Source organism: Sinocyclocheilus grahami, unplaced genomic scaffold, assembly GCF_001515645.1.
Source record: "Sinocyclocheilus grahami isolate Dianchi unplaced genomic scaffold, SAMN03320097.WGS_v1.1 scaffold1483.1, whole genome shotgun sequence".
NCBI lineage: Eukaryota > Metazoa > Chordata > Actinopteri > Cypriniformes > Cyprinidae > Sinocyclocheilus > Sinocyclocheilus grahami.
In genome coordinates, this window is record NW_015506662.1 from 54,611 (window position 1) to 74,549 (window position 19,939).

The window sequence follows — 19,939 nt, forward strand, 5'->3', positions numbered from 1 at the left end:
GTGAGTGAGTGAGTGAGTGAGTGAGTGAGTGAGTGAGTGAGTGAGTGAGTGAGTGAGTGAGTGAGTGAGTGAGTGAGTGAGTGAGTGAGTGAGTGAGTGAGTGAGTGAGTGAGTGAGTGAGTGAGTGTGAGTGTGTGTGAGTGTGTGAGTGAGTGAGTGAGTGAGTGAGTGAGTGAGTGAGTGAGTGTGTGTGTGAGTGAGTGTGAGTGTGTGAGTGTGTGAGTGAGAGAGTGAATGAGTGAGTGAGTGTGTGTGTGAGTTCATTCAGGCCAGTTCCCTGTAACACTACACACACATTTACCTCACATGAGGGCAGATGAATTCACAGGAAGTATTCATAATTTTCCAGGATAACATCACATAAAATATGCAAAATATAAACAAAAACACTTCCATGGCACTCTGGACCTGTAACAAAGTAGCTGAGTGCTTTGGAATAGCATGTCAGCGGGTATATTTGTAAGAACTATAGCATCACTGAACCATTGTACATTCCGATGACGTTCCATAACTTTTTACTAAAAAATAACATTTCCAAAAATCACCAAGTTGATTTTCATTGGAATTTTCGGCTACCAACAATTTCTAGTTATAGATTTAATGATTACTGGTGTCTTCAATAAGTCCCTTGATGGACAGACTGAAGTTTCAACAAGTTTTTTTTTTTTTTAACTTGAAAATATTAATACTACATTTAATACTGCATCACGTGCTAAAAACCATGCTACACATCCATAAACATGATGGTATGTTTGAAAACCAATATCAACAAACCCAGAGCTTGAAATCCCACAGCTGCTGTAAGCGAGACAGAAATGAACAGAAGTGAACGGGACAGTTTATAGTTGAGCCCTAATGAGTGCACGCTTCTGCCGCAGCAGCACATCGAGCAGCCTCCTCGCGGCGGAGATCTGGCGGAGAGACCGCGCGCATCAGCGAGGCGCAGCATCCTCACGACCTCCGATGAAGATGCGCACCATTCACAGACTCTATCATCGCGATCCAGAAGACAGACTAACCTTCCTCCTCTCCCATGCGTTCGTCCTTCCAGGTGCAGCACAGCAGCATCAACCTCATTCAAGCCTCGGACCGGGAGCGGCGCAGCAGAAAGCCTTGCGCGGTCAGACACACTGGAGAAACGCGGCCGCTGGCACTGCCCTAGTATGGCGAGGGCTCGCCTCATCAATATGACACACGCCCCGTTACTCTGCTGTCAGATTAGCTGAGGCTCGGAGTCGGTTAGTGGGCGGGAGTCCGCTGGAGAGCTTCGCTATAGTAGGATTTCTGCTGGACAGACGCGGGGACCACGGGCCAACCAGCACTATCCCTGGAGCGCAGTCTCTCTGGAGTGAGCTCACAGTCAGATGACTCCACAGTAGCCTAGTGCTGCGGCTCAGTGTGCCTACTTATACAACGCCCTTAAAGTATGTACTCTTTTGGTGAAGAAACAGTACACAGTTTTGAGTGTGTAGTAGAAGAGTAGGCAAGCTTTGGGACATACTATCACGCCACACAACTGCGTCTTTAAAAGTGAACCACTGCTGTTGAAATATAAACACAGATAACATTAAATAAATATTTTTTACCAGGTTAAATTTTGAATATTTTTCTAAGCCTCTCTACCTAACCGCCATGTTTGTAGTTTTAACGCGTTTTATTCGTGTTTGTAGTTCTGGACAGAATCCTTCACCAAAGCGCAATGGATTGTGGGCACTATTAGCCTTTAGAGTGTGCAGGATCCACACTTCAGACATCGACCTGAAGCAGTAGACCATCCGGGGACTTCTGGCATACTCTTGTCAACATGCTATGCTTTGGCACACACTTATTCTAATCTCACACACTATTTAGGATGGATAGTGTGAACATTTTTTTATTTAATTTTTTTATTATAATATATGAAACACAGAATGGCATTAATATACTACATGCCAGCGAGCAAGAAAATACCGTACATTTTAAAAAGATTCACAGTTTTTACAGCATTCTTATTGGAAGAGTCAGAGATCAAATACAGACACAGTTCTAACTCTTCCAGAAAAAGGTTAAAGAAAGGCTTACACTTACAATACTTTCAAAATGTGTATAACCCAGAATAACATTTTCATATTTCAATGAAATTTCAGGAATTATACCACAAAAAAATACTCAATGTTTTCCCACAGATTCTTAGTATACTCGCAATACCAAAATAAATGAGACAAATCAGAAGGAGCAATTTACATCAAAATCCTCAGAAATAAACCTTTGTAAAAAAGCATTTTGTGGGACAGCACCGATGTATCATTTTATAAGACACTTCTTTTATCTTATTGTAGAGTGGGGCAAAACCCCCTCGAGCCCAGTTAAATCCCCTACACGCGTGTCTGCTCCAATAAAAGCTGGCATTCGGTCAAGAGACAACCTGGTCCTGGAACACAGCACGGATGCTCCTATTGTCTGATTTGGTGTTAAGGGATAATTTACCAACATATGTATCAATACACTGAGATACGGCACAATCTGAGAGACCTTGTTATTACAACCCTTCATAAACATAATAATCCCAGAAGGGATCGCTCCAAAAACAATAGCCTATTCTTTTGCTGTAAAAACTCAAAACCCTTGGTCACTGAATAACTGACTCACCAAAATAATATTATTTTTAGCCCAATTATCAAAATAAATGGATGTATTCTTGTACAGCAGATCTCTGTTGTAGGATAGTGTGAACACTGAGACGCAGGGTAGCACTTGTGACGCTGACTAAAAGAAAAGGAAGTAACATTTGATAAAATAATGACAATATCCATTTCGTTTCATATATATATATATATATATAAAAATATACATTTTATTTGGAGGTTAAAATTGTTTTTATCTCGGAAAATGTCATATTTTTATGAAAAAAACAACAGAGTCTACTTTCATTGACTTAATAGAAAGAATACAGCACCTGTTTAGAGATATCACGGATACAGTTTTTAGTTTGTTTGTTGTGAATATAGAATATTGGATTTATGACTCATACACTGGCTGCTGGGTCTATAATTCTGTAAATTGTTTTATAAAAGGTCCGGCCCTTGATTTTGAATGCCTGGGCCTCTTTGGACGCCGTTGTAAAATACTCGGGAAACACACGCCTGTGACCTCATTACTTCAGATGCAGTTGCTGTGTTTATTTGATGAAATCTATGTGTGGTAACTGTTTTATTAAAGCAATAATCCACATGAAGCTGTGGTTTACAGTGATCTCAGAACAGCTAAGGGGGTTTTAGACGTGATGCAACAGTCACAGTGTGTGTTTATCATTTTACACAATCATGCACACCAAGAAACGCAGTTTGTGTGTTTTTAAAAATATTTTATTTCATTTTTTTTTTTCACTAGAGCAGGTAAAATGCCGGGATTTCCGGGAACTAGTCAGAATATAGGTTGTGGAAAAGTGCAACAGCCCCGCCCCTTTATTTAAATAAGAAGGAAATCCCAGGGCACAATAGAGAAGAGCTGGTAGGGCTCACAGGCAGCTCAAACACATTACTGCATGATAAAGTGTCTCTCCAGACGGATCGAAAAACTGTATCAAAAACTGACACATTATATGTTTGATAATACATTGGCTAGTGAGGCTCTTGGGACACACACACACACACACACACACACACACACACATCTTAAAATAGCACACACAGTTTTGCAAGTGCCACAGTGACTACAATGCAGAAGCGATTTAAAGCAAAGAAGTTATTGTCATATGATGTGTACAAACTCGATAATTGCTCAACATGTCAAGTTCAAATGTTGCAAAACAACATAAGACGAAGTAACATGTTGTTAAATGATCCAGTCTACTGTAAGTGTGTATATATATATAACTAATTCTATGTGAATACACAGCGATTAAAGAAACACATTTTTGGTCAAATGATGGAAGCACCTGTAGTCCCCGGGTCCAGGGAAAAACATAAGCATATCTTTTAATCTTCCAGGTTTAAACATACATAATGTACAAGTCAGAACTATGATTACTATTTTACACGGTTATTTTCAGTTTGTTCCCTTCACCGGACAGATACCAAAACAGAGGATTGATGTTAGACGTAAGCTGTCATTCACTTCTGCTGGTTCTCAGCATAATCAGAGCAGAGCTCTTCATACTTCACACGGTGTGCAAGAGTGAATGCTGCGATCGCTGTCGCTGTCAGACGTTCTGCCATCCACAAAGCTCTCTTAGCATAATATGTGTATTTCTATGCCTGCAATACACATTTGCATGCATATTATTACGGCCTGTTTACAAAAGCACCCTTTCAAAAGCGTCTCCAATCAGAAGATGAGATTCAAACTGAAGACACTCTGATGCTTCATGAAAGCCTAAATCATCTAGAGGGGGTGAATCTCACTAAACATCTCAAGAACATGTCACGGGCCACATTTCATCGCTAAATTAAAAGAAATTATATTTTCATGAAGAAAATGAAAATAATGTTAGAAATGAAAATAAGTTCATCACAAAAGTATTTATACATCATGAAAGTATTTGTTTTACTGATTTTAAATTAAACTTTTTTTGTAGCACGCTGTATTACAGTAATGAGAATAAGATATTGCCACCGAGAACATTTAATAATTACAAATAATTAAAGCACCAAATGCATTAGAATTTTGGTCTGAAATGTGTTTAATAGCAACAGAATCTGTGCGCCTACCTAAAACAGGCTTACGTTTCTTCATGCAAAATATAATTTGTGTGTGAGAGAGTCACCCATAAAGGACTGTAATCGTAAAGCCGCTGAAGGGTGAAAATAACAGGCAAACCCCTAAGCTGAAGCACAGCCAGATGTGAAGTATTTAATCAGCAGTATGACGCTATGACAGGACTCTAAACCTGCACCACCGATGTGACGCGAGGACGCTGGATGATGTTGTGCAGGCAAGAGATGGCATTACTTCAAGAGTCTAGAGTGCGAGATCGTGACTGCAACTGAGCAAAAGAGCTTCGGATGGTCTCAGAAACGTCCACAAATAAGAAGTCGTGGTTAAAACGTTTACAGCTACACAACAGCATTGCCAGCTAATCAACCCGGTTATAATAGGAAACAGTAACATGATGGAATGTGCCATTAGGATTGGAATTATTTTCACAAATCACTAGGCGTTTCAGAGATCTGGACTTGGATTCATAACAAATATTTACCTTCAGTACAAAACATAACACTTGTGCATGTTGGGATTGTTTGTTTGAGTATCAAAAGTACATTCTGGAGCATGCAGTAGCACCATGTTTCTTGAGGTCACTTCACATCTCAAGAGATCCTTTACTTTCTTCTCCTCCCGCAGTATTTTCCTTGGCAGCCGGCTCCACCTGCAGAACAACACCACAGACAAAACCTCATCACACACCAAACACTGCAGTACAAACATCTTCATTTGGGTTCTGAATGAATGAAAGACAGGTGGGTTTGAAACGGCATGACGATGATGACAATCTTCATTCGTGGGTGAATTATCCCTTGAAACGTGAAACAATGATGTATTGATATCATTTCTTGATTTGATTCATTTCTTGAACTGATTCAAATTTTGATTGAAAAAAGCAGAATGGTCCTCTGGGGCATCTCGACTACTTTAAGACGTCCACCAGTGCGGATCCGCTTTATAAACTCACATATGTTCAGCGAATCATGTAAAGGCAAACTTCAGAAGAAGTAGGCCAGTGTTTGGTGTGATTTGGGATCAGGACGTTTAGTTGAGGACATCAGAAATGAGAGCAGTGATTATGAGAAATCGGTGATTACGTGGCGGCAGGATTAATTCTGACTCATCGGTTCACTGCAGACTCTCGTACCTCGATAACCTGCTCCCAGGAATCCCGTCAGTCCACCTCCGTATTTGGCTGCTTTGGCTGAGGAAAGAAGCACAAGTGAAATACACATTAAAGACGAACTGGTGAAATCGGCACCTTGATTGCAACGCAAGTTGAACTGGTTAAGAAAAAGTCTGCCAAATGCATCAATATAAATTTAATGCTGGATGTGCTAACACTGGTAATCTTACTCTTTATTCACACGTACCGTCAAGAAAGTTGCATTATCTGTACAGTTTCAGCACTGATGTACAGGCATTTCTCCTGTTGACACCCCATATTTGACATGAATGCATGAAGCTATCGTACGAGTTCAAAATAGTGCCCGAGTTGTATGGACCGCTTTTATGATACTTGTTTTACTTTCATTTAGCAGCTTGGAGATTCTTCTTTAGTTTGAATGAATTCCTTCAGTGGAATGCATGTAGTTCAGCGGTTGTCAGTTCAACCACTAGAGCTCAGCCTCATTCTGCTGCATCTTCCAGTGATTTTTTAAGGGTTTGTAAGAGCTTTTACCTTGTTGTGGTGACAGTCCTGCTCCATACCCTCCTAAAAACACAAGAAATCATTGATGTATTATTATGAGCTGTTCAAACCACATGACTGTGTGACTGAGAGAAATGTGACATTGTGTCTAATTATGTAAGTAAAACGATGGATAACTGTGTGAAATCGATGCCTACAGGAACTGTGAGTAAGCCAAAGGACAGCGTCAGGATTACGGTTTGTTCCAGCAGGAGATTTATGACCAGCTGTGACCAAGAGCATCTGGACGGAAATAATAATAAAGCCACCGAGCGTCTCTGCGTTGTTATTATATAATAACTAACAGCGTGTTGTATGACAGCGTGAGTATTAGTAAGCGCTGAGACTGGCATTATGGTCAGAAAGCAAATACGCTTTGTATGATATTTGCCCTTCAAGCCGACGCTTTTAATAGCGAGTTGATTTCAGCAGGCCAGTGTCAACATGTCCTTCTGTAATGATCAATGTCTTTTTTCAGCTTATTATCTCTCAGGATATAGTGTTTAAAGGGGTCCTATTATGCTTTTTCCCCTACATTTTCAACTTCCTTTAGTGTGTAATGTTGCTGTGTATGCATGAAAAAGATCTGCCAAGTAAAAGCACGAAGCCACTCCAAAGGGAGTAAGCACTGTTTCTGAACTCCCTCAAACGTCTCAACTGTATTCCTGAGTTTTCTTTTGGGAATATACACATCACAGTATCCCACATTTAAATAATTCCCGGCCAAAGCATATGCAAAAAACTAAGAGTGGACGAGAGGCCTGGTTGAGTAGCGTTAGTAGCGTGTTTTATATACTAATACACATGCAGCTGTTCACAGACATAACCCACGGTGTTTATGTTAAGTTTGTGTGTATTTGACATAACCTTGTGTGTATTTGACAGCTGATGCAAAAGAGCCGAATTTCTGTGTACTCAGAAAACTGTATATCAGAAGTTTAAACTGACAAGGCTTTTTAAACGCATGCAAAGAGTAAACTGTTCAAGATGACAAAGAACTGCAACATCACGTGAGTGTGTGCACGACAGATATGATGCGTTTGTTGTTGCTGGAGTACTGTATCTGAAGAACAGTCTCCGCCCTCTTGGTTTCATTACAAATAAAACCAAAAAAACGTGGTTATTGCCATTAAACCATGGTAGCCACAATTAACCATGGTCTTGCTACACTAACCATAGTTTAACCATGGTATTTGTAATAAAACTGTGGTTATACAAATGGTAATCAATCCGCCAAAAAACATGGTGACTACACTTTTACTACAGTATAACCATGGTTATTTTTTGTAAGGGCTGGCAGCAGCTCATTTGCATTTAAAAAGACAGACGAAAGCCAGCATGTCTTTTCTTCCACCCAAACAGGCATTTACAGCGAGGAATAATAAATGCTCTGCGAGCTGAAACTTCACAAACACATTCTGGGGACACTTGAGACATCTTGTAAAAAGGGCATAGGGACCCCTTCAATGGTATCACATACTTACAATTAACTTAACTTGAGGTCATAATTAAACACATACATGACTAGCTGTCAAAGTATCAGTGTCTGGTTCTGTGCTCAGATACTGCAGGGAGTCTCTCACGTGAAACTACACGTTTGAATCAGCTGGAGATTCAGTGATTTTAGTGGATGTATGAAGTCAGTTCCCCTCAACTTCACTCAGGGGTTTTAGCACAGGTGTAGTCCATTACTTCAACTATTATAATGATCCACTCATGTTTGGTGGACTGCATCTGAAACACATTTCTAAATCAAATATGTTTTCTTGGCTTGAAACAAGGTTAAATTATATGTGATCATATTGCTAAAATGAGTTGCTTTGATTTCTTTATATATTACATTATATTTGATCATTTCTTCATGTTAGTAAGTAATTTCACTACTCTAAGTGTAAGAAAGCACTACATTTGGGAAAACATCAGTAGACTCCATTTCAATATATGTGACAGAATTTATGGCATTTTAGCCTCTTTCACACAGAAATACCAGTAAATTGCTGTAAAAGTACCGGAACAACTTTATCGGTAAATACAAAAATGCGCTGTTCACACAGACAGCATTTTTGGCTCAGAGACATCGCATTAGACGACTCCAAACTGAACTACACAGCACAGAGTAAACGCGTCATCTGCGTCAGAATGTTCTGATTGGCCCAGAGTTAGTTGTCTTATATCAGTGCATTCTGAACTCATACGAGCTCATATCGGTAATCTTCATTCTGCGTTCACACAGAGCAGATTACCGTAATTTACTGGCAATGTTACAACTTCTCATACCGGCTAATTTCCAGAACGAATTTACTGTTTCTCTAGAAACTAAAGGAAATGTCAGGGCTTTCTTACTCTGTCGCCTCTCTGTCTGCGATGTAGTCACAGACCCATTCCTGCATCAGAACAGCAGTGAATGTGCTGTGATTATCTGCCTTAAAAGCACAGCGGTGACTGGACAGTCATTCGAGCACCACAGTACTGTATATGTGTGAATAAATCTATATTTTACAATTAAGCAGCAGTTCTGTTCCTGTCCTCTATGACACATCTGCTGATCCTCTGTTATAAACTTGGAGCTAAAGACTACTGAGGCCTTTATGAAACGAGCAATGTGCTCTTTGAACTGGAAATATACTAGTCTGATACAGAGGGGCTGAATTTCGTATAAAGATACAATATGAATTAAGCCCGGGATTATTTCTATAAAAGGCTACCTAGATATGCTTGTGGATATCCTCCATATCCTCCTGGAGCTACACCACCTGTAGGAAGAAAAGACAAAAAGATTTAGTTCTGTAACTCAATTGATCTAAAACACAGTAATTATCAATAGACAAGATTAGTAGACCTTATAACTTGTAATCTCGTAAAGTGTAAAGACTTTATTATCTTGGTAAATTTAAGCACAGATTGAGATCTTTATATCTATTCTGAAATGCCAATGGAGACAAATGTAAGATTATCTCAGTCTATTTCTCAGGAGAAACATCTGTGTCTGTGAAGTATTGTGAATATGGCAAGTACCCTAGCAGATGGTTTTGCTGTGTATCTGTATAAGCAGAGATGTGAATTCTGAAAGGATGGTGCTAGAAAGAATACAGTGACACCAAATCACATGAAGGCTCACAGGATTAATGCAGACAAATCCATGATCCCAGCCTTACTGCAGTGTGTGTGTGTGAGAGAGTGATTACACAAGTGTGTGACTGCTATGAGTGTGTATGCATGTACATGTGTAATGAGCAGGGCGGTGGTGTTAGACTGCCTGGTTGACTGGGGGATTCTAGTGTCGAGAGAGCACCGGCATGCCATAAGACCGAATGGTACAGAAAAATAATTCCTGTTACTAACAGAATCACACATAATTGGAAGAGCTCGGCACCAGTACAGGCCCACTTCAAGCACTGCTTCTGGGTTGTTGAAAAGGTTTCTTTGGCTAGCCACATAATTTGCAGTGAAATCTGTGTCTGTAGTACAAACAGTGTGCTAGTCATATATTCAAGAACATGAATAGATGCCAGTTAAGCAATCAATCTTTGTCCAGTTAATGCTGGGCCTCACCTGGCTGTGCGTATCCTGTACCCAAAGAGCCGTAGCCTGTTGATAGAATTAGATGGGAAACACTCAGCACAATCATAGCTCACACAACTTAAAAAGAAAATCCCACATTGAATATTTTGTACTTGTTAGATGCACTTCCTTATATCCTTTACAATTCCCCAGCAGAGAAGATGTGCAGTTAATTGAAGCTTCAGTGTTAAACTGAAATACAGTGTGGAGTCATGTTGCAGAACATGAATATTTTGTATGCTTTATTTTGCTACCTGGTTTAGGTGGTTTAGCACCAGTTCCAACACCACCAGCTCCCACACCAACACCTGCTGGAAACCCTCCACCTGCAACAAGATGATCGCAAGGTCTTTAACAACAGTCCAGTAACATAACGAAAGCTAATTCAACAGTATATTCAGTATTTTGAGAGAAACGGTGTTTGTCATGTTACAGAATCAAGGCTGTCCCTGTAGAGGATGTCACAATTGATGTAATTTGCTAGATTATCATCACCTTCAGTCTGGTGAATCTTAATATAAAATTAGCTAGTTTTGGTAAAAATTGTAATGATGAAGCTTATACAACATCATGTTGATAAAACACAGGACAATCCTGTCTATCCTCAACACTCTGCATCACAGGATCTGCACTCCCCGCTATCCTTTGGAGTATCTTGAAGGGAAGTCTAAATTACTGTACACTGACTATCCATTAGGACTGGGGTACTTCAGGGTTCGATGCTTGGCCCCCTTCTCTTCGCGATATACACAACATCTCAGAGACCTATTATTATCATCATAGAAAGTTTTGTCCTACCACTGCTACGTTGATTACATGCAACTCAACTTTTCGCCCCAGTCTGACAATACTAATGTGGCTGTTTGGATCTCAGCTTACCATCATCCAGGGTGAAAGAACACGGTCTAACAAAGACAGAGCTCCTTTCAGGCCAGTCCATCAATTTAACACGACATCAATGAAAATGCCATGCAGGCCAGTCAGGAACTTGGGGATAGTGATGGACTGCCCAGTCATGGAGATTTACACACACAAATATCAGGAAAATCACAATCTTCCTAACTGAGCACAATGCACATTATCCAGGCTTTTGTATGCAAATGAACCAGAATGTGGTTCAATCTTACACCTCTGCGTAAAACATCACATCCAAGGCACTGACGCTTTGATCAGTTTCTGGAGTACCCTCCTACCTTCACTAACTAACTGCAAATCCTCCGTACAGAAGTCTACGGTTGGACAGCTGAGTGCCTCCATACCTTCAAGAAAAGTGTAAAAGCCTTGGACCATTCGAAAAGCATTTGACTCATGCATGCATTTGGCATGCATTTTTATTCAAAGAAACACCACACACCACCATCCAACTACCCCAACATTTTCGCATTTATGATTTTATATATATATATATATATATATATATATATATATATATATATATATATATATATATATATATATATATAAATACATTTAATTGTTTGATCACAATTATTGCTAGGGACAATTTAGTAGTTGCTGGATATTGGTAGGGACATGTCCCTGGCATGCCTACTAAATTCTACACCCTTTATTCAAAGTGATATATACTGTATTGCTTTAAAAACATGCATTTTATCAGTTCATGTATTCCCAGGGAACCCAGGACCTTAGTATTGTTAGTTCCATGCACTACGTTTTAAACTACAGGAACACTGCTAAATGATCAAGTATCAAGTAAAGTGGATTTGCATGGCATCTCACCTGCTCCAGGTATGAGTCCAGGAAAAGCCCCTGTCCCTCCAACTCCCCCTACACCTGCGACACTGCCTGCTCCTCCAACACCTGGACCAAACACACATGCACACACCGTGTCAAGTAGGGCACTGAGTCAGCATTAAGTCAGATCCAGATTTGAGAACTCCTCTATGCCTGCATGAACATGACCTTCCAAATAAGGTCCAGGTTGAGACATTATTCCAAAAAGTCTTACATTATCTTGTGTACCAGAAATTCCTATATATATATATATATATATATATATATATATATATATACACATATATATAGTAATCAGCATTTTCTGATTAAATGAATACATGCACATTCTTTTACAATGGATCTTGTCAATTCTGAAGATGTTTACATTAACTTAAAATTTCACTAGGTTTAATGCAACTGAATTTCACATATTCAACATCTGGGATATTGTTTTAATCTGCTTATAGCAGTCAAGATTTGATCAAGATTTTAACCAGTTAATTCTAATATCTGAATATCCTTGTTCATGTAAACTTCATTACTGATGCCTGAGTAATCTGTAGCAAAGATACTTATATGGGTATATATTTGATCTTACCAGGGGCTTTCAGAGGTTTGGCTCCAGGTAACACACCAGTTCCGATCCCAGTGCTTCCAGAAAATGGGCCTAAAACAACAGGAGGAAGAAACATTCAGCATGATTTTGACTTTGGTAAGTCTTTAATATGTTTTTGTCTTTAATGATGGACTAATACAATTTACCATAGCCATAGGGATAAAAACCTCCAGGACCTGTAAACACAAAAGTGTACTTTACACTGAAGTCAAATATAGGTGCCTATGGCAAAACTATCAAGCGGAATGGTAATGTTTCAGCATATTTACTCAACATTTGTTTGTTTGTTGTTTCTATGTAAACTGTACAGAACAGTGCTTAGCTTTGGGAGCATGTGCATATTCATTTCCCTTTTCATATGACAGAACTTACACTTCCTGGGTTTTACCTAGGGGGAGATTGTATATATTTCTGTTTTGTCACAGGACTATATTTATCTGTTGCTACAACAAAACTATGTTTGCTGAGTGTATACATCAGGATTTTTTTACCCTTACACTGATAGTGCTGTGGAATATGATACATAATATCAAATGCATCATGGTACTCTGCGAGACTGTAGTACTGAATAATTACATGTTCATTTATTTAAATGGTACACAAAATCTAGCATGGTTTCACCAGTCGTTGTCCAAAAATAAAATGAAATGAAATAAAATAAAATTATTTTTTATCTGATCTATCATGAAAAGCAACTTCAGCCTCACCACTGTCTGTGTGTGTGTGTGTCTGTGTGTGTGTGTGTTTCCTTGAAATCACAGATATTATGAGGACAGAGAATTGTCACAAATGATTTTGCCCTGCCCCCTAGTGGTACAACTAAGTAATGCACACATAAAAAAAAACATTTTACTGTGGATTGTTTCCTGAACATTTTCTCTGTAGAGACTGTATACAACTATACAGCGTTGGACTGTGAATTTTTTCATAGCGTGATTCCAAGTAAATGGGTCAAATGTCACGTTAAACAGGAAGTGGCTGGGTTTTGACAGGGAAGGATACACTGTGTTAAAGGAGGCTATTCAGCTTCTCTTCTGCTCAGGATGAATGGTGTATCTGCACCCCAGGACACATAATTCTAGATAAGTCACACCTCCAGAGTCTAATGTTGTATATTGAGGACTTACCTGCTCCAGGTTTAGAGACACCTGCATTCAAACAGAGAGAACACAGATGTGTGAGCTGCTGAACACATACTTACTGATGCTGGTAAAACTGCACGCATTCTATCTATTTGTACTCACCAGCACTAGGCACTCTTTGCGCACCACCTGAGTAACAGAACAAGCCATGATTATACGCGTACATCAACAATCAGATGAATGCACAAACACAAGCTACAGCCCAACAATGATCACAACCCCTGTGTGTCCAACAGTGAACCCCATCTTGGTCATTCTCAGGAAACTATCTTTTGAGCCCCAGTGACTGACTGATAGAATAACATTGCAGATGCTAATGTTTTGACAGATTTAACCCCATTCGTGACCACTGGTATTTAGTGGGTTACATTTAAATTAAATTAAACAAATTTCACCTATATTTTACATTTATTGAAATGACAATATCACTGTGTGTGTTTTTATAAAATGCATTTTTGAGAAAATACAGAATTTGTCTTTGTATCTTTTTTTTTGTTCAACCCTGTTATGCCGAGATATTTATAATTTAAAACAGCATGGATCAAACAGAGGTACATGTCTCTTACAGTCTTTAACTGTGTTTAAATAAGGTTACACTTACATTGGTCTGGTCGAGCTCCCCGGTTTATCACTGTGATCACACTGAAGAATTATTGCTCTTATAACAAAGCACAAGAATACTGAGTGTAAAAATAAAGGTGTGGTGAAAATATATTTGGTAGCTCAGGCTGTTATTAATCACTCCAACACATAACCACATAACAGGGTTGGCATGGAAAATAATAATTTCACAGGTTTTCTATCACAGATTGTGATTAAAAAGCACCTGGACAAATAAAACAGCATCCTGAGAATGACCCATCAACAGTTGATTAACAACAGATTCTGAATGCGTCTCAACATACGACTTTAACTTTTAAAATGAACTTTTGGCTTCATCCACCTATGGAGGGTGAAATAAGAAAAATATCAGCCAATGAAATTGCATTTTGCATTAAATTTGTCTGAATGGCAATGGGAATATTTAATGTTTGTGTATTTGTGTGTATTCGTGTCACTCGCATTCTCATATTTAAGATGATCACGCATCTATCTCAGATTTTGTGTCACTCAAATGTCACCACATGGAGTTCTGGAGAAAAAGAAAACTGATACAAGATAAATGTGTGTGATTTTTCCACTGGGGTTGTTCATGACAGATATGTTCGTCTTTGATTTGATATATTTAAACTATACAGTATATCATGTTGCAATTCCTAATAAAGTCATTTGCCAACTCTGCTTGATTTACCTCTAAGATCCAGTTGTTACCCGCACAGTTAATGTTGGTCCCTGCTTGGAACTAATCATATTCTTTCTTAGTACTTAGTGTGCATATTTTGAAGACACAAGACATCACCGGCCAGAGGACCATTCTTTACAGAGAAAAATCCTGCTACAGGTATAGAGTGTCAGTAACACATCTGAGAAAATGCAGAACGGCAAACTCAAGCACAGATAGCAGCAAAGGTTAGGGGGAAAATGAAGGAGCATTAAAGCTAAACGGTAATGGAGTTCCGCTACATTTAGACAAGACGTTTGTACATGCAACACAGTAGATCTTACTGAGCTCAGGGGCCTTGCCAGTTGCTACAATAGCCGTCGGTCCTGCCAAGAAACAACATGTTCCACCTTCAATCCTTGCAGTTTAAAGACAAGCAGTATAGAGGTGACTAGCTCAGAGGCCAGCGGAGGCAGAAACCAGAGGCTGCTGCTACAACAGGGTGCCATTGTGAAGGGGATGACGAAAACAAGCTATCAGTCATTATGGGATTGTAGGGCTCAATTTGATAGAGGGGAGGAAAGGAAAATACCAGCAAGCTGACAGGGGGTCGATGACCAGTTACAGGGGGAAGAGACACTTATACATAAGGTCAGCAAACAGATACAGGGATATTATTATCCGTAACAGTTGCCATTTTATCATCGGAACCTCAAAACCCATTTAAATATACTGTGTGTCTCCCTGTCTTCCAACTAAAAACAACAAAAACCTAGACAAGCTAGACAACATGTTTGGGTGTCATAGGTACATATCTATCATAAAGCTGTCTGAGATTGTTGGTACTGAAATATTGCTACCTTCTCAGATACTTAAATTTAGCCAGATTCACTCCACTATCTTGTCTAGTTATGGCTAACTATCTCTCACCTGACTCAGCTATAGTCCTGGAGATCACCAGTATTGTCATTCAGACCGTGTACAGCTACATCTAGCAACACTACAGTGAACATTTGGGAGGCACAAGAAGTGCTATCTCTTTTGAGCAAAGGAGCCCGACTTCTGCAGTCGCTATTGTGTATGTCTGTATGTTTTTCCCTGATAATACTGTCCCCGGGAGCTCTAGCAAGTGTAAGGCAAGACATTGTAGGCCTATTGCTCATAGCCCTGTGTTAGCCGGCCCGAGAGTGGTTCGGTACCCCTGGCCAGAGCAGTTAAAGTTATGAGTCTAACCCCTGAGGGGGACCCGATATTAAATTCTAGTCTCTCAGCTGAGGTTGTTGAGACCATTTTTGATTATTAGAGCTCCCTCTATTCGGAAAGTATATGCTCTGAAGTGGCAGCCTTTCACATCATGGTGCAAGCAGCATCATTTGGATCCAGTCCACTGCCTGGAACTTTCTGCATACGCAGATTGACAGCACATCATTGGGGAGATACTTCCTAATTTCTCGTGTTTTACATAAGATCAGATGTCTGTGGCCTCTCTTCCCAGTGAGAGCTCCTTCTTGGACCTATCTGTTGTCCTAAAAATGTTTATCCGACCCTCTTTTGAGCCTCTAGAGTCAGTTTCTGAGGATTGTCCTAGTAGAGGGTGGCTGAATCCTGTCCCTGGAGATCTACCTACCTGCAGAGTACAGTTCCACCCCAGCTCCAACACACCTGTCTGTAATTATCAAGTCCATTTTGTAGTATGGCATAGTGGGTATACAGTTCCCCATGGTGTCAGCAGGGAACGTCTTCGATACGTATGTAACCCTGCTTCCCTGAGTAGGGAACGAGACGCTGCGTCTCATTCCCATACTTCAGGCAGGCCTGACACGGTCATGAAGAGGGCATTCCCCATTGTGTCATCTCATGATGCAGCAACTTGTTCACTACTCAGGTTTACATACTTTACCTTTTGTCTTTTGTACATACACAACAGTTCACTATAATTTGTATGTATGACTGTTTGCAGAAAACCATTGAAAAACAGTTGTACGTTATTTGAATGAACTACTACTTTCTTTGGCAACAAACTGAAATGTAATTAACAGTGCATAGAGATCGCCCATTTATCAAACAGAATCAGTTTTTTTTACCTGGTACAGCAGTCCCTTCAGGAGCCAGGGTTGGAAGCTTTGCTGTGGAACAAACACATTAGTTCAAATCAAGCATGACATACTATGTGCTTCATGGCATTTGGTGGAGTAAGGCTATTTGTCATACCTGGTTTTCCACTTGGTGCAACGGGCAGACCAGTACCACTAGGAACACCAATGCCTGTGCCACCCGGTACGACCACCACATCACCACCAGGTGTTGCTCCAGGAGCTGCTATACCAGTTCCAGTGATCCCAGCACCTAGCAGACAATCGGAAAAAGTGGTTCAGGTGGTATCCATAATGTTGCATTACAAAAAGCATGACAAAAGGCAGGTAAACACAGGTTTAGATGGAGCAGCTTATAAAGAAATATATGAAGCTAATACTTTACCAATTTTAGGAGGTTTGACTCCACCAGGATATCCTGAAAACATTAAAATAAGACATTAAAAATGAATAAATTATAATTTCACATTGATAGTGACCTGATCATGGGTCAGTTGAATCAAATACCTCCAGCCCCGACTCCTGGTGTCAGTCCTGTCCCAGTTCCAGGCAGTGGTGCTCCTGCTGCTCCTGGAGGCAAACCATGTCACCATGCAAATTTAGTTAGCTTTTTTAAGACTACTGACATGTTAGGAACCTCAATTGAATGGATATGATATGAATTTTTCAAATGTGCTATTCAGATGTTTTTGTGTAAACAATAAGTAAAAAAAACCTAAATATAAACATACAAAATGTTAATCTCTCACCATATTTCGGAGGTTTAACTCCTGCTGGATACCCTGCAATAGCATCAATTCATTTTAGAGAATTAATCTTTTAGATGACAATTAATGATATATAATGCTTGCTTAATTATTATGAGAATTTAGTTAAATTAAAATATTTTAAATGTAATACTTTTAGGATTTAAGCACAAGTGAACTGTAATTTTAAGTGACAAATGTCTTGAATAAATGGTGCAACTATATGTATAATGAAAATGAAAGGAGACCTCCAGGTACTCCACCAGGTACCCCGCCTGGTACTCCACCTGGAACACCTGCCCATGAATGAGATTTGTCAAACTCTGCTCCTGCAAGCTCACACTCATCTGCATATACTTTTGAAAGCAATGCCCACATCTCAACATCCAATCAACAACCAAGGCATAGAACCAAACCACACTCTACTCCCCCCCCCCCCCCTTTTTTATAGTCCATTACATTTGGATGTGCATTACCGAAATCTGTCACTACTTCTGTTATGTCGTGATTTTAAGAGGCCTAAGAAGTCCTGCATATGCCGCCAGTGAGAAGACTGTTGTTTTCCAGTTAAGACCCAGTTATGGTCCTGGGGGCCCACCGCTCTACACATTTTGAATGTCTTTTTTCTCTGACACACTCAGTTCAGTTCATGGAACTCCTAATGAGATGATGATCAGAATCAGGTGGTAAATAAGGAAGACATACAAAATGTGCAGAGCGGAGGGTCTGTTTTTTTGTTATGACTTTTACGAATAAAGCCTATGCATGAGTGAATCATTCATAATAACATCTGTTACTAGCATTTAGAAAACAGATAGGGCAAATTTTCATTTCATCCAAATTTTTTTTTCAGTTTAGAACGGGGTAGGCAACCCTGCTCCTGGAGAGACACCATCCTGCAGAGTTTAGTGCCAACCCTAGTCAAACACACCTTAACTAGTTAATCAAGGCATTCAGGATTACTAGAAAATAACCAGCATGTTTGTTGGAGCAGGGCTGAAACTGAAGTCTGCAGTAAGGTAGCTCTCCAGGTGTAGGGATGGAGACCCCTGGTTATAGAGTTTCTATAGTATACTGAAACTCATATTTGCAATAAAGATGAAAACAATTTACCGTATTTAGGTGGTTTTACCCCAGTCCCATATCCTGTGAAAATATGAAATCTGCTTTTACTTTGGGTAAAAAGCATCTGTACAAATGCACAACTGAGAAAATATTTTATATAATAATGGCTAACAACTTTTCCACTTATTTCTCATTTAAGGTAACAGTCATCAGCCAACAATTCTCAGCATAACAAATTCCTAACCATCTACTGTACCACTCAAATGCAAGTCTGTGCTCTACCATTTCTCTCCTTTCACAGAGGTTTCTAAACATATCTACTAACACCTGCCCCATCACTGTATTCCTTTCCATCTTCTATAATAATTTATCTTTTTCCTCTCGTAGAACAGCCTGCTTGACATCAGTTCTTCAGCATAAAAAGCAGACATTCAAGGGAGACTGTATTTCTATCCATCATCCTGTGACATCGTCTCCTGGTTTGAGTCATATTGTACCTCTTACATTTATCTTTTCAGAACCCCATCCCCATCCACTTCTTGATATTGTGACGGATCGGCTGCCTCCCCCCTAATTATAATCATCACCCCATCCCTTAATCGCCGCCCTTCACAAGGCTCTCGACAGGAGGTGTGTGAGAGAGGAGGGGTGCAGAAACGGCCAGGTCTGGCGGTGTGTGATGAGGCACACCTGAAGTGAATCGAGCCTCTTCACAGCCACTGTTAAAACCCGAGCGCGCCTCTCCTCGAGAGACCAGTCTCTTCCCCCTGTGCATGCACGCTGGTGTCCTCGTGGGTCCAGAGAGGTGAGCGAGTGCGGCCGCCGGACTCCGCCCCCTATCTGGACCCCTCCTTTCTGAACACTGCCCTTCCTTAACAATTCCCCGGCACAACGAGGACACTAGATCCCCTGTTTATTTTGGACGCTATTTCCCTTTTGGACACTTTATTCCCATTTTGGACATTTTATGTTTATTTTCTGTTAAATAAAAGCCTCTCAGTCATTTGCTACTCCTGCCACAAGATACACAACTACACTGGCACCTATCATCAAGTTAGATGGTTTTTCCCTCCACTGCTATCCTGACATGCAGTCTTATGATCACACAGTGACTGCATATTAACTTGCCTCAGCTGGGATGCAACTAAACCATCACCAACTAGTGCTCCAACTACACCAACTCCAACTTCTAGTGAAGACTGAGCTCCTTGTCTTCCTGGCCAGTCCAATGCAGCACACCATCATCATTAATCTAGGCTTGTCAACAATATAAGGTAACTTTACAGTAAAAGGAATATCAGACTCTTAGACCCTTCTTATCTGAAGAACCTACCCTTCCTATGCAGTG

The 19,939-nt window shown here is 40.0% G+C and overlaps 2 protein-coding genes across 2 annotated transcripts in view; both read right to left on the reverse strand.

The window, feature by feature from the left end:
* LOC107570612 (LIM domain kinase 1-like) overlaps nucleotides 1-1,312 on the reverse strand; it is a 41,242-nt gene extending 39,930 nt beyond the window's left edge. Inside the window, exon 1 of the mRNA XM_016256853.1 lies at nucleotides 1,020-1,312. Coding sequence (XP_016112339.1) covers nucleotides 1,020-1,077 — 58 coding nt within the window. The 5' untranslated portion in view covers nucleotides 1,078-1,312. The remainder of the gene's footprint in view (nucleotides 1-1,019) is intronic.
* A 3,330-nt stretch (nucleotides 1,313-4,642) lies between these two features.
* Nucleotides 4,643-19,939, reverse strand: part of LOC107570611 (elastin-like) — a 97,764-nt gene continuing 82,467 nt past the window's right edge. The window contains exons 39-56 of the mRNA XM_016256852.1: nucleotides 18,640-18,672; nucleotides 17,775-17,822; nucleotides 17,530-17,562; nucleotides 17,288-17,350; nucleotides 17,166-17,198; nucleotides 16,899-17,033; nucleotides 16,772-16,813; nucleotides 13,529-13,555; nucleotides 13,412-13,432; nucleotides 12,431-12,460; nucleotides 12,267-12,335; nucleotides 11,672-11,752; nucleotides 10,186-10,257; nucleotides 9,923-9,958; nucleotides 9,076-9,123; nucleotides 6,362-6,394; nucleotides 5,828-5,884; nucleotides 4,643-5,344 (exon numbers count right to left, since the gene is read on the reverse strand). Coding sequence (XP_016112338.1) covers nucleotides 5,298-5,344; nucleotides 5,828-5,884; nucleotides 6,362-6,394; nucleotides 9,076-9,123; nucleotides 9,923-9,958; nucleotides 10,186-10,257; nucleotides 11,672-11,752; nucleotides 12,267-12,335; nucleotides 12,431-12,460; nucleotides 13,412-13,432; nucleotides 13,529-13,555; nucleotides 16,772-16,813; nucleotides 16,899-17,033; nucleotides 17,166-17,198; nucleotides 17,288-17,350; nucleotides 17,530-17,562; nucleotides 17,775-17,822; nucleotides 18,640-18,672 — 908 coding nt within the window. The 3' untranslated portion in view covers nucleotides 4,643-5,297. The remainder of the gene's footprint in view (nucleotides 5,345-5,827; nucleotides 5,885-6,361; nucleotides 6,395-9,075; nucleotides 9,124-9,922; nucleotides 9,959-10,185; nucleotides 10,258-11,671; nucleotides 11,753-12,266; nucleotides 12,336-12,430; nucleotides 12,461-13,411; nucleotides 13,433-13,528; nucleotides 13,556-16,771; nucleotides 16,814-16,898; nucleotides 17,034-17,165; nucleotides 17,199-17,287; nucleotides 17,351-17,529; nucleotides 17,563-17,774; nucleotides 17,823-18,639; nucleotides 18,673-19,939) is intronic.